This window comes from Sarcophilus harrisii, chromosome 2 (assembly GCF_902635505.1).
Source record: "Sarcophilus harrisii chromosome 2, mSarHar1.11, whole genome shotgun sequence".
NCBI lineage: Eukaryota > Metazoa > Chordata > Mammalia > Dasyuromorphia > Dasyuridae > Sarcophilus > Sarcophilus harrisii.
Window position 1 is genome coordinate 121,726,328 of NC_045427.1, and position 19,578 is coordinate 121,745,905.

The window sequence follows — 19,578 nt, forward strand, 5'->3', positions numbered from 1 at the left end:
AAAGTATTTGATCACAATAATATACCATGACTTTTTCAGCCTCAACAGCCTCAATTGTTGGATATTCCCTCAATTTCCAATTCTTTGCCATCAAAAAAAAAGAGCTACTATAAATATTTTTATACATGTGCATTCTTTTCCTTTTCCTCTGATTTCTTTTGATTCTCTGATTATTTGACACATAGTAGGTATTTAATAAATATTTAGGGCAGCTAGGTGACAAAGTATATAAAGTACTGGGTTTAGAATCAGAAAAATTCATCTTGCTGAATTCAAATCTAGTCTCAGATATTTACTAGCTGTGTGACTCTGGGCAAGTTATTTATCCTAGTTTGCCTCAGTTTCTCATCTGTAAAATGGGCTGGAGAAGTAAATGACAAACTACTCCAGTACCCTTGCCAAAAAAAATATGGGCTCATATGGGGTTACAGACTTAGTAGCAGTAATGGTAGTCTAAAGGATATGCATAGTTTTATAACCCTTTGAGCATAGTTCCAAATTATTTTCCAGAACAGTTGGACTTATACACAACTACACAATAATACCTTAGCATTAGTGCCCCTATTTTTCTATATCCCCTCCAGAATTTGGAAAATTGATTATGATTGAGAGAGAATTTAAATTTCATTAAATTCAATGAAATTATGTGCCCTTTATGTACAAAGTACTTCTCAAAGTTTAAGACAATTCCAACTATAAAATATGTAAACTGTTTTGTGAAGTTTAAAACATTTTTAAATGCCAATATTTTCATCAACATTACTCATAATATTATTAGTAATAACATCTAGCATGTTTTAAATAAAAAGTGCTTCACATATATTCTTTTATTTGATCTTCACAATAACTCTATAAGATTAAGAGCTATTATTGTCACAACTTTAAATATGAGGGGACTAAGCATAACTGAGTATATTTAATCCAAGGTGACAATGCTAGTAAATATGTGAGTCAAGATTTGAAATCAAGATTTCCTGATTGTAGTGCTCTATCCATTTTACCACCTTAGTTATTTCATGTTTAAGATAAGCTACAGGAGTGGTTTAAAGAAAAGAAAACATAATTTATGACTAAATTATGGCCATTAAAAGAAAGGTATGAAAGACCTAATTGAACATTATCCTTAATGGTCTAGTGGTTCAGTGCTTGAGAAGAAATATTCAGCAAACTTACTGTCATTAGAGGATGTTTCACAGGGAATTTAAAGTTGGTTGCCTGGGCGCTTTTTACAAATGACAAGAAATTGTGATTCAGGGATATATGTTGATATGGAGGGTGGGAGGGGAGGAGAGATCTCAAACTGCATAGACTTTATTATTATTCAATCATTTTGCAGTTGTGTCCAACTCCTTGTGATACCATTTAGGATTTTCTTGGAAAAGATCCTGGAATAGTTTGCCATTTCCTTCTGCAACTCATTTTACAGTCATTTGCTCAGTCACAGGGCCAGGTTTTAACTCCTAAAAGTATCTTCCTAACTCTAGGACAGACACTTTATCTACTGTGCCACCGAAGTCATTAAAACTCACCTGTATAATTAAACAGAAAATACCTACACTAATGAGACAGCTTTCAGATTAACCCACTAGACATTAAAGGTTATTTTTGTTCCACCCTACAATTTATTTTTTAAGAGATTGGGATTTCTTTTTCATCTACTACTCATGTACAGAAGAAACTTGAACTTTTCTTCAAATCTGGCTACCTGTGATCCCTGCAGGGGAAAAAAAGATGGGTGGATGCATATGGAATTCTTGTTACTTAGTTGTAACTTTGATTCATATCATCAAGAAGCCCCCTTGAAATATGTGTGTTAACAAAAAGCATCAAATACAGAAAAATAAATTTGAAGAATTGTCAGATAAGGATAAAATTTTGAGAATAAATATCCAAAAAGGGCAAAAAGAAGTAGTAAGAATATTTTGACTGTTAAAACTAAATGTGTAAAGGGATTAGGGGGCAACTAATTTAGATGTAAACTCACAGAGTCTGGAGAAGATATTCAAATCCCTAAAGTTTTTTTACTATAGTTTTGTTTTCAAAATCCTCAAGTTTTGTAAGATAGGATAGAATCCAATTATCCAGGTGATAAAGAGACTGAGCTGATAATGAGACTAGCTGAATGGTATAGTTAAAATAACTCTGCCTTCTGAAAACAACAAGAATATTTAAATTCTGTTGTACAAGCTGTGAGATTGTGGACAAATCAGTTAACCTCTGTGAGTTCTCATCTATAAAATTCATTTATCAGTTTATTCAACAGATATTCAAATACCTTTTCTTTTCAGAGACTGCTGTAAGCCCTGGAAGATTCACAATTGTAGATAAAGATGTCACCACTACTTTAATGTATCTTTCAGTCTAGTGAATAGCAGAGCATGCTGGGATAACCCATTGTATACAATACAGCTAGAGAATAAAACTTAGATGAGTGATTTCTTTGGTATTGGAAACTCTAGGGTGAAGATATTCTAACAGCATAAATCAACTGATCTCTTGCCTTAAAGTTTTAGCTGGGGGACTGAGAAATTAGGGGACTTGTGTTTAGGATATTGCCAGGATGTATCAGAGGTAAGACAAACCATAGTTTTATGGTTCTAAAACTAGCTCTCAAGCTACTACATCATGTTCCATTACTTTATTAAATATATAATATTCTAAAATATATCATAAATATGCTAGAGAGTTGCAAAAGAAAATGCCATGAGACATTCTAAAGTAGTCATATATACCCAGGAGTAAGGAATGAATTTTTAGAGAAAATTGCATTTGTTTGGGCCTTTACAAAATGGGTAGGAATTCAACTGCTAAAGAGAGGGACAGAAAATAATCAAAGCAAAGGCATCTAAGCAGGAAACAGAAGATCATATTAGACAACAAAGAATAGACCAGATTTGCTAGACTTCAGTAAGTGTGCAAAGTGGCAATATGAAATAAATCTTTAAAGGTAATCCCGTTTCAGATTGTTGACCTTTGCTGTCCACCTCCAGAGAAAAACCTGATGGAATCTGAATGCAAATAGAAGCATATTTTTTAAAAACTTTATTTTACTTGAGTTGTTTGTTTGTTTTTGGTTTGTATTTCCTTTCACAACATGACTAATATGGTAATGTGTTTCGCATGATTGCACAAGTATAATAATCTATATCAAATTGCTTGACTTCAAAATCCAGGAGGCAAAGAAGAGTAGGAAAGAATTTGGAACTCAATTTTTTTAAATGTTAAAAAAAAGTATTTTTATATGATTGAAAAAATAAATGTTATTAATGTTAAAGGATCTTCAAAACATAACAAAACCTCTGCATTTGAACTTTAGAGGGGAAAATTGTTGACCTTCAATACCAGACCAAAGAAATATGAATTTTATTCAGGAAGCTGTAGGGAACTCCTGAAAATCTGTAAGGAAATGTTTGATATGATTAGAATTCAGAATATTTTACTACCTACTAGAGTTCTTATGAGAAATTTTTTTTGGTATACATTAAAGTGCTTTGTAAATGTAAATCATTATGCTCAATAAGATGCTATCCTTTTCATTTATGAGTAGTTTGATTGCTGAAAAGGGCAGAAAAAAACTTTTTTATAATTAAATCAATTTTTGAAGGATGTAAGGCATTGTACTTTTTATATGTAAACAGTTTGTTCTCTCTCACACACATACATTCTCTCTCTCCCTCTCTCTTTCTCTCTCTCTCTCTCTCTCTCTTACGCATACACACACACACACACACACACACACACACACACAAATTGATAACATTTAAGAAGAAATAATAAAGATCAAAAAGAGAACTGGGAACTTTTTGAGGACAAAAATATCTGAGACTATAGAACTATGTGATCCATCAATTAATTTGTATATAACAGTTGTTATAGTTTACGAGATTAAAACTTATAGTCTTAAACCAAACAATTGTATAGAGACTGTGGGAAAATTAAACAAAGACATGGGTTTATAACTAACAGAAAGAACTTCATGACTTTTATTGCATAAAAAAAAGATGAATCCTGAACAAATGTAGGCTATGATTTGATTAGAATGATGAATAAACCAGCTGAAGTACTATAAACAACTAGCTAGAGGATGCCGAGTTTAAAAAAAAAAAAAGAAAGAAAGAAAAGAAAAGAAAAAAACCAGAAGCAGCCATTTAAGAATACAGATAGAAAGTCAGTTGGCAGAACTTCTTCAGTTGTAGGATTTTGAGTTATTGATTGACTAAGTGAAGGTTTAAGGTTAGTGGAAAAGAGTTGGATTCTTCTTCTTGCACTCTATAACTTGAGGAAGGGGAACACTCAGAAGTCATGGATACTCAATTTCCATATCTTCTTTGACAGGGAAGAGTAAAAAGGGACGGTCATTGTGTTGTAAGAAAATCTGGAAGCTGACTAGTAAAGAGAGTATCCTGAGGAGCTATGTTTGCTAATATTTCCCAAAAAAAAGTTTTGTTGTGAGAAAAGCTGAGTTGATTACGTGAACCAGCATTCCAATGAGTGAAGAGCTGGCTAAGTTTGTCTTCTTTGTTCAAATTGCTAACCTGAGGAAATTTGCAATTAATTCTCAGGCTTTAGGGGATTGCTTATCTTTACAATAGTGAAACACTTTTCAGCTCCCTTTTGAGGATGAATATAAATAAAAGATTTTGTCACAGTTTTATTCAAGAGAGGTAATCACCCCCCAAGTGACAAAATACATGGTAAAAGGCCTCAGATAGATACTATATATATATTAGAGGAAAAGGAAAAACATTCCATTATATAAATTCTATTTTCATAATGTAAAAATGAAAACGTTTACATGGAGGGCACGTGACTCTCAGGCAAACTGAATTATTAGATTAAATTAGAATTCTTCTTTATAACTTTGCTTCTATCCAGAAGGAGTTTCTCAAGACAGGCCAAATCTAGGGAAAGGTTGCTTTAATTTTCAGGCTACTTACCAGCTGCTACAGGCTCAATATAGCATTTCAGTGCTTGCCAGTGATAGGACTACCTTCCTTCCCCTAGGACTGGGTGATTGTCAGGTGGCAGACCAAAGAATTATTCCATATCAAAGATATTCTCTACAGGGAGTAGCTGCATGCAGTAACTGCATTGTAGGAACTTGGCTCAGGAAGTTAGTATCTGAGAGTTGTGTCAGTCTTGCAGAGGAAGTCTCTATAATTACAATGGAATAAACAACACCAAGAAATTGTTAATTCCCTCACTAGTCACAATTCTTACAATGCTACTCTCCCCAGTAGTAGCTCTCCAGTTTAAGGTAACCATTCTAGTTTGTCAAAAACTCAAATTCATTCAAGTAGTCGTTTGCTAAATGATATTCTAGTGACCCATAAGCATAATGGCTTCTCCCTAAAGTCCCAACATGCTAGGGAAAAGCTAGGTGCTAGGAAGATATAGTTGATTCCTGCTGAGAATATGACAGACCTAGATAAAAAATGCAAACAGTTATGCAAATATGACCACCAGGGGGGTGAGGGCGGAGGTACATAGCAAATATAGAATTCTCCTGCTGTCAAGTCTCTCAAGTACTCATCATCAGGCAAGAAGGGAACCACCCAAGATCATAAGAAACTAAAGAGTGTGAAAAACACTTTTACTCCCTCACATTTTCACCATTGCAGCATCTTTGTGTCAGTTTGATTTTTGCCAACAAAATATACTAGATAGCCATTAATACACTGAAAATAAGTGATATGGATTGCTTTCTGCTTCAGTGGGGGTGGTGGGAATATAAAGGGGGTGATACGATCTTTAAATCTATAGTACCACAAAATGATAGACCAACTTAAGACCAGCATTACTCTCTGTGGGCTAGATTTTTCTTATCCATAAAGTGTGGAGTTTTGCATTAGATCATCCTTCCAGCTCTGAATCTTATGAAACTTGCTATAACACTTGCTAAGCAACCTTGATTTAATTTTGTTAAATCATTAAAGATTTATTTTTGTGAGATGATTTTGGTATTGCTTCCTTCCATCTCTTTTCTACCTATCTTTCACCCCCATCACAGAATGTGATTCCAGGGGAGATCCTTTAAGATATAGAATGTCAAAAGTTTTAAAGGAAATTTAGACCATGGGAAGTCAGAGGTGAAGGTTTATAATTTGAAATAAAGAGCACAGAATATATGGGCTAGAAATAAACAAAATATAGGATGTTGAGGTGGAGTATAGAGATCTAGCTGGACAAAAGGGCACATGATCATAGAGCTGGGTGCTAGGATTCAGGCAATATGACCTCTATTCCAGTGCTCTCTTTCTATAATATCACATTATTTCAATAATTTTTATGTTTATGATTTACTTTTCTTGCAATATCATGAGTACTAATATTATACTCAGTATTCCAGAGGTCTAGAATTCAACACTTTGGGTAATAACAGAATGATGTGGAGGTTTCTTTAGGTGATGCAGCTTGTAACTCATGCACATTTGCCTAAATCACAAACTCTCTATCCACAGCCTCCCATAAATTCACTATAATTTTACCTAACAATGAGAACTTCCTTACTTTTTCTTGTTATCACATGAATACAGATGGAATGTGTTGGCCAAGCTGTTCCTTCCTTCTATTACATGCCCAACTCAACATTTTTCTGATCTTACATTTATTTCAGAGCATCATTTTCTCCAATGCACTTCTGTTGTTGTTTCTTATTTGTTATACATTACCTGCTCATTCCTATCCTGTACCTCTTCATTGCTCTTTGTATTGTACATAGTTTTAATTATTTGAAGAATATTGTATTCCATAACTGTTAGATATACAATATACCCATATGACCCATGTGAGCTGTATGACCATAAACAAGTTATTTAAATTATGTTTGCTCCAGTTTCCTCTATTTTAAAAAAGAGTGCCTAAAAAAAAGTGATAGATAAAATGTTTACTCGCTTCCTCCTCCTAGCTCAGCTTGGCATTGCTATAATGGGGAGGAAGCAAGTAGTTGACAAGATGATAGAAAATAAGGAATAGATAATGTATGATGAAGTGTTAATATTTTAATCTGTGTAAAATATGTGTATACCCTGTTATCCTCTTATGAAAAGTTTCCTGATGGAATTATAACAATAACTAACTATTGTAGAACAAAAGATATACCAAAAAAATTAAGCTTTCCAGTCTTGGAGAGAGTCAAAACATGATCACAGAATGAAATAGTTCAGTGAAATATAGTCCTTGAATCTTTATTCAGGACGCAGAATTTGGGAAAGTGGATAGCATATTTCTCTCTTCTCTCCCTCCATTGGCCAAAGGAAGTTACAACAGTAAGAGAAAATTCCTCCAAAACAAGTGTGTGTGTGTGTGTGTGTGTGTGTGTGTGTGTGTGTAAGAGAGAGAGAGAGAGAGAGAGAGAAGAAGAAGAAGAAGAAAGAAGAAGAAAGAAGGAAGAAGAAGAAGAAGAAGAAGAGAGAAATAGACAGAGAGAGAAACAAAGAGATAGACAGAGACACTCTTCTCATTGATATTATGCGCTCTTGTGGGAAAATATACTTTCTGGTGTATAGAGATATGAGAAGGGAATGTTTTGAAGATATTATTCTTCTATTTCTGAGTAAATTTAGTCTTTGTTTTATGCTAATTCGCACTATTGACTGACTTTTAAGGTTAAGCTCACCAGAGGGAACTAGTGAGATATAATTTTAATAATATAGTCCCAAAGAGTACCTTTATACCCAAAGAAGTAACTACTCTCTTGGGACTCAGATTTAAGTTTAGGAATACTGATTAGGGGTAGTAGACCCAAAGATGTCCTACACTGCTATTTAAAAGAGGGTACTTCATTTTAGAAAGAAATTCAATGGTAAATAAGCTCTGCAATTTTTCATATAGAATCTTGTTCATTCTCTTCTTCCAGTTAAATTTTAGGCTTAATTCCTTGTCCATTTTCAGTATTTTCCCATATTATAGATAATGCTGAATAACTTTATACATTATGCAGACCATGATATTCAATTAGATGAATAACAGGAAATCTTCATCAACTCTATTTTTCCAGTGTGAACAGTTTACTTTGAGTGATTATGAATCTCTCCCAACAGTCTGAGCAATGTGCTAGGACATGATCCAACAAGAATCATATTTTTTGTAAAAGGAACAACTGGAAGATATAAATATATTGAAATTCTCTTACCCTTGGAGTTTTCAAAGGGTTCCCTCCAAGACAGAGGAGTGGGAAAATCTTTGCCTTATGATAATCAGAGTTTTATTTCTGTTGCTATGTTTTTTCAAATAGTTTTAACTTAATTCTGATTTCTCTATGATAAAAAAGTCTTTAAGATGGTGCTTCATTCTGTCAAATCAAAACTAATATTTTGTATCATCAAATTTTAGTTACTATGGGAGCTTATTAAGCCTTTTACATTTGTCAGTCAATTTCATGAAGGAAAATATATTTACTATAGCTTGAAACACCCCTATTGAAGCCTTTATCATGGATTCCACCAATGAATGTGAAGATAATGCTGATTTTAAAAATTATATGGATGAGAAAGAAGGCATCAAGATTGGTAGATAATAGTAGACTTTTTTCTGGCTTTAATGAAATCTGTATTTTTTTTTCTCATGATTTTGATATCTTCCTCTACTTCAGATACTTTGTTCATTGATTTCTCAACACCTGTGCATTGATGTCAACTTCATTAAACATCACTGCTATATAAATGCTATCCAATCCAGCTGTTTTTCCCTCTCTGTTTTCTATCTTTAGTGTTGTTTCTACCTTCTCTATAAGCACACCAGAAACTGTAATATTATATTTAAAATATAATGTCTCTATTTTTTTTCTATGGTGAAAAGTATGGTTTTGGTTTGTGTTAACATTAACATATTGAGTATTAACAAAAACTCATTTAGAGGTCTTTTCTTTAATTTGTTTATCTCCTTCCATCTTTATCTTTGGGGTGTCCTTGGGATGACTAAGTATAAGTTACCAAACTTTCCTTAATCAGTAAACATTTATTAAGTATCTAATATATGCCAAAAATTGTATAAAGTATTTGGGATACAAAAAAAAAAAAAAAAGGCAAAAGACAATCCTTATCCTCAAGGAACTTATGTTCTAATAGAGAAACACTTTTCATCCTCCTATGATCTGAGAAATTACAATATAATCATTCATAATTAATTATCTATTATATTATCAGAGAATATTTATTTTAAAAAATCCAATTTTTAAATCAGTCTCTTTCTCTAAATTAGGTTTTTTTTTTTATTTTTTAACTTTTTCCAGATAGGATTCCTTCCAGTTATCTTCTTTCAACAGTATCCAGAAAAAGTAAATAGCAAAAGAAGAAAAAGCAAAGAAGAAAATACAAACAAAAAACAAATAACCTATGATTAACAATTATACATAAAGATACAAGAAAACATTTCAAATAAAGAAAATGGAAATGCAAAGCTACTTCCTTGATATCCAAGATAGTAGGATCATCTGTATAGATACTATGCCTTGTGCTCAACTGGTCTCCACAATCTCATTTCCAGAGACTGGTATGTGGTGGCCTCCTTTAATCCTAAATCAGCTGTCTGATTTTATACATATTCAGCAATGACACCCACATCAGAAGCAAAGCATCTCCTTCCCATTACAATATCATCCATTATATTTTTAGGATATTATTGTATTTTCCATAGTGCCTTCTGGAATTAGGATATCAGTGCTATCATCCCTATTGCTATTGCTACAGCTATTGTGACTAGCCCTCCCATTATTTCTGTGAATATAACTATAAATAAATGTTTGGACCTTTGTAGTTAATAGAAAAGTGAACCTGCATGAAAACTGTCTTCACCCATTATTCCATCTCTAAGTCATTAATTGTTCATCCAGAACTTAGGGCCTGTATTTGACTTCTAAATATGCCTAGTTGTTGTTGTTTAGTTATTTTAGTTGTATCTGAGTCTTTGTGACCTCATTTGAGGTTTTCTTGGAAAACATACTAGAATAATTTGTCATTTCCTTCTTTAGCTCATTTTACAGAAGAGGAAATTGAGGCAAATGGGGTTATGTGACTTGCCTAGGATCACAGAGCTAATAAAGTATTTGAGGCCAGATTTAAATTCAGAAAGATGGGTCTTTCTGATTCCAGGTCTCATAGTCCATTCATCTAGTTGCCCCAAATTCTAAAGCCCCTTAATTCTAATCTTTTTTTTGTTTGATTTTTAATGCTTTTTTAATTTTATTTTTTATTATAGCTTTTTATATACAAAACATATCCATGAGTAATTTTTCAACATTGACCCTTGCAAAACCTTCTGTTCCAACTTTTCGCCTCCTTCCCCTCACTCCCTCCCTTAGATGGCAGGTAGTCCCATACATGTTAAATATGTTAAAGTATATGTTAAATACAATATATGTATACATATTTATACAGTTGCACAGGAAAGATCAGATTTAGAAAGAAGGTAAAAATAACCTGAGAAGAAAAAAACAAAAATGCAAGCAAACATTAGCAGAAAGAGTGGAAGTGTTATGTTGTGGTCCATACTTATTTCCCAGTGTTCTTTCTCTGGGTATAGCTGATTCTATTCATTACAGATTAATTGGTACTTATTTGGATCCTCTCATTGTTGCAGAGAGCCATGTCCATCAGAACTGATCATCATGTAGTATTGTTGTTCTATTCATTTCACTTAAGCATCAGTTCATGTAAGTCTCTCCAACCCTCACTGTATCCATCCTGTTGGTCATTTCTTATAGAACAATAATATTCCACAACATTCATATACTACAATTTATTCAGCCATTCTCCAGTTGGAATTCTAATCTTGCCACAATTTTTGTCACATATTGTTTTGTTATGATTCTTTCTGACCCCAACCTCCATGTATTTGTTTCTGTGCCTTTGTATTCTTTTCTGCCTGTCATTTTCTCTGATTCTCCCTCTCCCTCTGTCTGCCTATTGGTCTCTGTCTCTTTCTCTCTGTCTGTCTCTATCCTTGTCTCTGTCTCTCTAAGAAACTGTTCCAACACTTTGTTTTTAAAAGCAGGTTTATATATCTACAACATCAGGGCTAATAAAAAGGAAAGGCTATTAACTTTAGCCCCAGCTCTGAACAGGTGCTTAGCAAACCTCATGTTACTCTGCCAATACATTGCATTCCATGCCCCAACTCTTCCAGGCCTTTGTCTGTCAGACGTGCTGTGCTCATGTCAAATGCTTTCTGATATATTAAAACAAAAAAAGATACTTAGAATCAGAATAAATTTGTGGCACTTATGAAATCAGAAGATCTGAATTTAAATACCTGGTCTTACACCTCTCACCTTGATCAAGTCACATGTAAATCACTTAAATACTAAAAGATTCAATTTACTTATCAGTAGAGTGAAAAGAATAGCATTTACATTATTTACCTCAGATTTGTTGTGCATAAATAGTATGTAAATTGTAAAATGCTCTAGAAATGTGAGTGAACACTTGTATCCATTTCTAGTGGATTGGAATGAAGAAATCAGAAAGTAATATGAGTGTAGGTTGCATAAGGGTGAGTTTATGCAATGATGAGAATGAAAGTATGCTTTTCTTTAAAACCTGATGTCCCAAAATTTGATCTTGAAGAATATCTAGATCAGATGATAGTTATTCATTTTATCAAATAACATTTCACTTTACAAAAATAAAAATGTATAAAAAGCCCTATTGTGGTCTTATTGAAAAAGTTAATCCCACTGCCGGCATTTAAAATCTGCCATATATATTATGAGAGTCAGCATAGTACAGTGGTTTGAGGGCTTCCCTCAGAGTCAGGGTGATGTGGTTTCAAGTCCTCATCTTAGTGTGATCCTGGGTCTCTGATCTTTGCAAGTCTTTTAATTGTTTAATGTCCCAAGCTACTTTCTGAGACTCTTGTTTTTGTTGTTTGTTCTTCATTTTTGAAGAGGATCATGACATCAGGGAGGTGAAAAGGTACAAATCTTCATTGCAGACCTCCTTATACTACTGAAATCACAGATACTGTTTAAAAAAAAACATTATATGTATAAATTTTTTGAAGGAAATATGAGAACAATAGTATGTTTTCTGTGATTTTGGAGCTTTGTTGGGCTTTGGAACAAATTAGTCTTTTTTTTTTCTGCTTAATGCTTAATCTGAATCCAGATTATACCCAGGTAGGTCAATCCCAGTTTGAAGTAGGGTTATTTAAAGAAAACTTATCTTCACATTCAAACAAGAAAGAAGCACTATACTGGTAGGACTATATTAAAGGCTTGGGAATCAAGATACTGAGACATCAGCATGGAATTTTAAGCTCAGTTACTTTGGATACCATCCAATCTAAACTAGTCAATTATGTATAATAAGAACTTTGCATTTACCTTTAGCCCTTTTTCTGATATGTTTGAATATTATTCATTTGCCTTATTAAAAAAATGTCTATTTTTGTGACAAGGGGTGTAAGGTAGCAAAGGACAAGAAGGGAAAGAGGAAACAGTCACTAGAATCAGATACCAAGATATATCTAATGGTATTGGCCAAAGGAGGGAAATAGGGGAAGAGGAAATGGGCAGAGTGCAATTGGTCTCTGAAATGAGAGGTTCAAAAAAGAAAAGAGATGAGGTTGGTATTTAGAGATATCTGAAGTTTGTACCACAGTATGAAGAAACCCCTTTCCTCCAAGTAGATTCCCAGGCTTACAACCTTGGAACAGACTCTTTTTTTCCTTACCCAATGGTAGTTGTCCTTCATTCTCAAAGAGGATCAAAATGACATTACCATGTTAGAATTTGGGTTATAGTGTATCCGACTATAGCTGATCAGACAATTATGAGCTCAGAATGCTCTGAACATTTGGGATAGATTCTCTAATTTGGGGTGTCTTGTGTTTCTTTGGGGCTAATTCAATTCTGCTTTGGTCATAGAGCACAGCACTTTTTCTTTTATATATATATATATTTTTTTTTTCAAAACATATGCATAGTTTTCAACATTCACCTCGCAAAATCTTGTGTTCCAAATTTTCCAAAATTTTTTTTCTCCCTCCCTTTCTCCCACTCCCTCCCCTAGATAGCAAGTAATGTTAAACATGTACAATTCTTCTATACATATTTCCACATTTATCATGCAAAAAAGAAAAATCGGATCAAAAAAGGAAACAAAATGCCAGCAAACGACAACAAAAAAAGTGAAAATACTATGTTGTAATCCACAGTCCTCTCTCTGGGTGCAAATGGTTCTCTCCATCACAGACCAACTGGCCTGAATCATCTCATACAACACCTTTTCTGATGAGGGCACACCATGCTGGATGGTCCTGTGCCAGTGTCTCCCATGGCAATTGATTATAAAGTTCTTTAAGAACAACTGAGAGTATCCTTGTACAAATCCTTGTAACATTTTCTAACAAAGATTTATAATAAAAGATGATAGAGAAAGTTAGAGATTTAGGCAAAATGCTATAAGAACTTAGAGGAGAGTAAAATCACTTTCATCCAGAATTGGTCAGGGAAAACTTCACAGAAGTGACATCTGACTTGGATCTTAAGAGAAAGGAGGAATTTGAATAGATGACTTCATCTAAGGATAAGGAGGGTGAGCTCTTGCCCTGTGTGAGTTCTCCATTAAATATTTTTTTTCAACAAGTGTACATGTGGTATTCAGACAATGTGGCCAGCCCAACAGAGTTGTGATTTCTGCAGTAGAGTTGGAATGCATTTGCCAAGTCTCACTAACTCTGCCTTTATAATATCTCTTATATTTGCTCTCTGGTTTGTGTTCTCCCTGTAACTACTTTAGTTCAAGACCTCAACTTACCTTGAATATTCTGATAGTCAATTGTCTTCTTGTAGCTGCTTTGCATATCTTTTTCATTGTTGCCTGAGAAATTTTAATTTGCTGCTAGCTTCATTGCCCTCTGTTGATTATTTCCTACTTATTCCATATATAGCTTGTTTGCATATGGTCGTTTGAATGTAGCCTTCTCCAATAGATCAGGAACTATTATTAGACAGGAACTACCTTTTAATTTTCTTTATCTCCTCAATACTTAACACATTGGCTGGCACATAGCAAGTACTTAATAAATATTGACTTATTGACTGCCCTAAAATAAATAAATAAATAAATGAAAATAAAAATAACATAAAATTTCAGTGGCTCACTATTATCATCTCAAGTGACAGTGAATTATGGATTGGAAGCTGGTATTCAGGGTCCTTCAAAATATGTTTTCATAATCTTGCCTCACATTATTCCTGTTTATATAATTTTATCAGTCATTGAACTTCTTTCTGCAACTGATTTCCTGCTCTTTTTCATGTCCATGCCTTTGCTTCATGGTAAGAAGAAATCACCCTCCTTGTCCTTAACTTCATCTATTCAATTTCCTCCTTTGTCTTAAGGTCCAAGTCAGATGTCACTTCTGTGAAGTGTTTGAAAGTGTTTCTTGTTGAAAGTAATCTCATTCTTCTCTAAATTCTTACAGCATTTTGCCTAAATCTCTCCTTGTTCCTATCATCTTTTACTTTGTAAATCTTTGTATATATACCAATTCTCTGTCTCACTTTTTTATCTCTCTATATATCTGTTTTCTCTGTGTCTGTCTCTTGTCTATTACAAAACAAACTCATCTGAAGGCAAAAAATATACATAATTTTCCATCTTTATATCTCCAGTGTTTTGTGCATTGCCTTACATGTGATAATCTTCTTATTTTTCTAATGAACATATTTTAAATTCCACTTAATTTTTTTATTCATTGAAACTCTTCTTCCCTCTCCTCAACCCACAATTAAAAAACAAACAAACAAACCAGAACCACTGTTATAGTTACATGAATAGTCAAGCAAAACAAATGTCTACATTGACTATGTCAAAAAGAAGGGTAAAAAAGATATTTATGGAATGGTAAGATCAGAACTGCTCAGTTCTTGCAGAGAGCTATCTCCCCAGGTAGCTTCTGTGACTTACGGCATCAGATTTTACTTAGGCCTGTCATATAAAGGAGACTGTATAAGGGGAAAATAACAAGTAACAACAAAAATTCTTGGTCCTTATTTATCACAAACATAAGTATATTTTGAATATATAAAAGGACTTTCCAACAAAAGAATTATTAAGGGTGGGAATGGATTATCAAATAGGATCTCCTTCCCTAGAAGTCTTAAAAGATAAATGTTCATATCTCTCTAAAAGAATTTATGAAATTCTCACATGTGTCCAGGGCCATGCTTGGTTCTTTATAAAACTTAATCTAAAATGACAAGGTCTTGTCCCATGAGGCTTATTTTCAGGCAAAAGGAGGGAGGTAGCTACCTAAGGTGACCTTTCAAGGTCCCTGTACCATTGTGGAGCTCTTTGAAGTTAGGTGAAAACTCTACCTTGATAGTCTAACACCACAGGACCTAAGGGAAAAGAAATCACTGAAAAAAAAAAAAAGAAAAAAGAAGCAGAAAGGTAAATAGCAAGAGCACTGGATTTGCTGTCAGAAAACCTGGGTTGAAATATTGACTTTATCATTCACCTTTTGTGTGACCTTGGATGAGTCAACCAAATCATTTTCTTAATTTATACATTAAAGGATTGTGGGAGATGATCTCTAAGATCCCTTACAGATAAGGGGATGCTAGTAAATATTTAACATCTGACTCTCCAGGGAAAAAAATACATATATACATACATATATAAAAATATATGTGTGTGAATATGTGTGTATGCATGGCACACTTTAAGTTTAATCATCATTGTTGACATTTTTTCCATCACTTTCTTATATCTAGACAATTAATAAAACAGTAAATCAAAATCTGATTTATAGCTTTTTCAGATTTCCGAGGTGTAAATAAATGTTTAGACTAAAAATTTGACAATTGCCTCTCTGATCTGGTTATGCTGATTCCAAATATAAACCATGAGACAGACACACCACAAAGAATAGGTACATTCATGAATGTACTGGTAGAGATGGAACTTTCTACCATAATTAAGTATCCTTTTCAAAAGTACCCACTTTTTCAAATATCCCCAGTTATGATGAACTTATTGTCTCACATCCCAGCTCATTGCATTTTTTGGACAGTTGTAGATTGCTAGGAAATTGTTGTTGTTGTGGTTTTCTTTATTTTGAGCAGAAGTTTTCCTTCTTCCAACATTCACTCACTGGTTCTAATCTCCTTTGAGCCTTGTAAGTCTGGGAACATTAAATTATAATGAATAAGAGAACTTAGTAGTGGAAAGGATGACCTGGATTGTGGGGTCTTTCAGAGAAAGCCGGATTTACATGAATGTCAAAAGATGGACAAAACTGTGTGTTAAATAAACTTAGAATGGAAGGACAAGAGCACAATGAGACAAGTAGACATAATAGGAGGATTATGAAGAGATCGTCCATTCATTAGCAATGAGGGTATAGGAAGAAATAATTATTCTGATAAGGCTAAGCAACTAGGCAAAAATTCAGAGGGCAGCAAGTTATTATTGTCATTAATGTTTCTTTAAGGAAAAGTTGAATGGTGTTTCTCCATTAACATTAATCTGCTGGGGTAGCCAATTATATTAAATTATAACCTCACTAAAGGTAGGACCTATACCTCCTGACTCCCATATAGAGACTCCCATGTCTCCCAGCATTTTGTTCACAGGAGGACAGGTACCAAACTGTAATTTCATTTGTATAGAGAATTCCTCAGGGGAAAAGCTCATACCCCAAAAGGTGAGCATCTAGAGCATCAGAAGATTATGTCACACTTCCAGAGTCATAGAACAAATATGAATCAGCGTCTAGAATTGAACTTTGAGCTTCCTTTTTCTGAGACTGTTCATCCACTATTCTATATTATATTACTTTTCAATATGGGAGATGCTTAACTGATATTTATTGAATAGTATGAGATTTAAATAGTTCTTTCTTATTTTTAAAAACTTTAAAGTGATTTAGAGATGGGGTACAGAGATTGAGAATTGAATTTATCCTCTGTTCTAGTTAGCATGTCCTAAGTATAATATCAATTAACAGCTATAATTGTTGTTCAGTCATTTTAGTCATGTCTGACTCTTTGTAACCCTAATTGGAATTTTCTTGACAAAGACACTGGCTGGAATAGTTTGCTATTTCATTCTCTAGCATATTTTATAGATGGGGAAACTGAGGCAAACAGGATTAAGTGACTTGCCTAGAGTCACACAACTAGTAAGTATCTGAGGCTAAATTTGAACACAGAAAGAGAAATCTTCCTGACTTTAGCCTTGGTCTATCCAGCTTGCTATCCACTATACCAATTAGCTGTCCTTTCAAATGATCTTTATTTCAACCTAATTCCTAGATTAAGTATTATGTTCAGAAGTGGTCATGAAATGATACCATTTCCTACTGAAATAGACCTTATATATGTATACACACACACACACACACACACACACATATACGCACATATATATATATATAATGGACATTGGGAATATGAAATAGAGAGGAAAATTTTCTTTAAAACTAAGTAAAATCAAAATTCAAATATATGCACACCTGTTTGCTCCAACTATTTATATGTACACGTGATTTTGAAGTAGTTTTTTTTTCCTCAGTGATTATTACAGACCACTGCAGGATTCCTTTAAATATTTATTCATTGCTACTTACTTATCTCATCATATAGAGTGAAATGATATCCTTTACCTGAGCAGATAGCTATCTGAATGCATATAAAAATCAGCAAGCCTACTGCTAGGAGCAAACTGGCAAAATTTCAAAAATATAACAGAGAAACCCCAAGTATTCCTCAGGGTGAAGCTAGGGTTGGGGAATGGGAGTGGGGTGAGCAAATGAATCACTAAGGAAAAAAATTTGGAGGTGAAAAAAAATGAAAACAATTTAAGATAAGAAAAAGAAAACCATGAACAACATAATTCACATTTTCTGCAAACAAAGAGAAAATGTTTCATTTATAGCGTTGGACAGAAGTGATATAGGAAATATATCTGCTCCATGTAAATTTATTAAGTACAACTTTCTTTCTCTCTTTCTTTCCTTTAGATAAAAAACCTCTTCATGAAATAAAACCCCAAAGTAAGTTGTTTTTCTTCTTGTGAATATAATTTATTCTCATATTTGCTGCCTCACTGTTGTTATTTGCTTAGGAGCTGAGCAAAATTGAAGGTTGTATGAAAGGCATAGGGCCCTATGTGACTTGCTCTTGCATATTGGTGGTTTTAAATTGAAAATAAAGACTCTCTCCTCTCTTTCCCCCGACCCCATCCCCCAATGATAAAAGTAAATCCTTCTCCCTGCTTCTAGCTACTTCAAAATCTATTTCTTGTCAGATGCCATGTGGGATTCTTACTGCTTGTATCTCTGACTTGATAGTTCTGAAATTAATAAATATTTGGTGATGGATTTTATAAAAACAGTGTCCTAGAACTGACTAATCACAAGACTTTCATTCCTTGAGATGAAGTAGGAAAGGAGGAAGAGTCCCAGAAGATGTGGCTGAAGTCTAGCTTCCCAGTGCATCCATGATAAATGGATAGAAGGAGCTCCCACTGTAGCAAGAGAAAAGACTGCATTCTAACAATTCTAGAGATGTTGTGAGAGATCCTAATTCACAGACTTGCTTCCTCATAGAGGTGAGGAGAGTTATGATGTTATGATTGAAAGTTAACCTCATGAAATCATTCATTGATTTTACAAAAAATGTTATCATTATGTAATTAGATTTTTGTCACTGATTTCCCTGGAGAAGAGAGCATGAGTTCAGCAATTTGACAGAAAAGAGGGGGTTGGACATTCAGCTGGTTTAAGATCAGGTGTCCACTTTTATTGGCTCAAGCAAGTCACAATGTACTAGGGGTGAGAGACACAGAGGAAGTTTATCAAAGGGCACAGGATTTGAACAGGAAGAAATTTCATCTTTTAAGACATACAGTACCAGGAATATCATGGGGAGCACTGAGACAAGGATAAGGAATCAGAAAGTTCTAGCTAGGTGGCATCAAACCACATGATCATCACAGAGTAAAATGAAAAGATTGATCTTAAGTTAAGACAATTAAGTGAAGGAAATGATGTCATCATAAAGTTAGCTATTGAAATACATCTTGGGACTATGCTTCAAGCTAACCAACTATAAAGTATGGACTAAAGCAAGAGTAGAGGTCTTCATGGGTCAGAACACAGGGATCTCTGTTTGAGAAAGGAAATAAATGCATTTCTTACAGGCTGAAGTCCAGAAACAGAACACAACTCTTTGAAAGTCAGTTTTGATATAGGCTTTCTTATCAGTAAAGAGAGGGAAAGAGGGAGACCCGAAGCCCAAAGGTACCATAGGAAAAAAGTCAAGGATGAGAGAGATTACTGTATTATTCTGACATAACAGAAACATATGAATCTCTGCAAGATTAGGTTGAGAGAGAAGAAAGATGCCTTTTGTACTTGATCAAGAATCAGGAAAATAGATTTTTTATGTTCTGAGACATTTACAAAACTTTCCAAATTAAAACAACATTAGCTAGAACTTGAGGTGTGAACTACCATTCATTAAACACTGGAATGGGCCTATGCTTCAAAACTAGGTTTTAAGACAAAAGACTTGGTGAAGGAGGAATGGGAGACAAAAGATTGAGTATTAATTCTTGGCATATGTGT

General features: G+C 33.9%; 1 protein-coding gene across 1 annotated transcript in view; it reads left to right on the forward strand.

Moving 5' to 3' along the window:
- Positions 1–19,578, forward strand: part of UNC5D (unc-5 netrin receptor D) — a 385,851-nt gene that overhangs the window by 244,378 nt on the left and 121,895 nt on the right. The window contains exon 9 of the mRNA XM_031949254.1: positions 17,971–18,003. Within this exon, the coding sequence (XP_031805114.1) occupies positions 17,971–18,003 (33 nt within the window). The remainder of the gene's footprint in view (positions 1–17,970; positions 18,004–19,578) is intronic.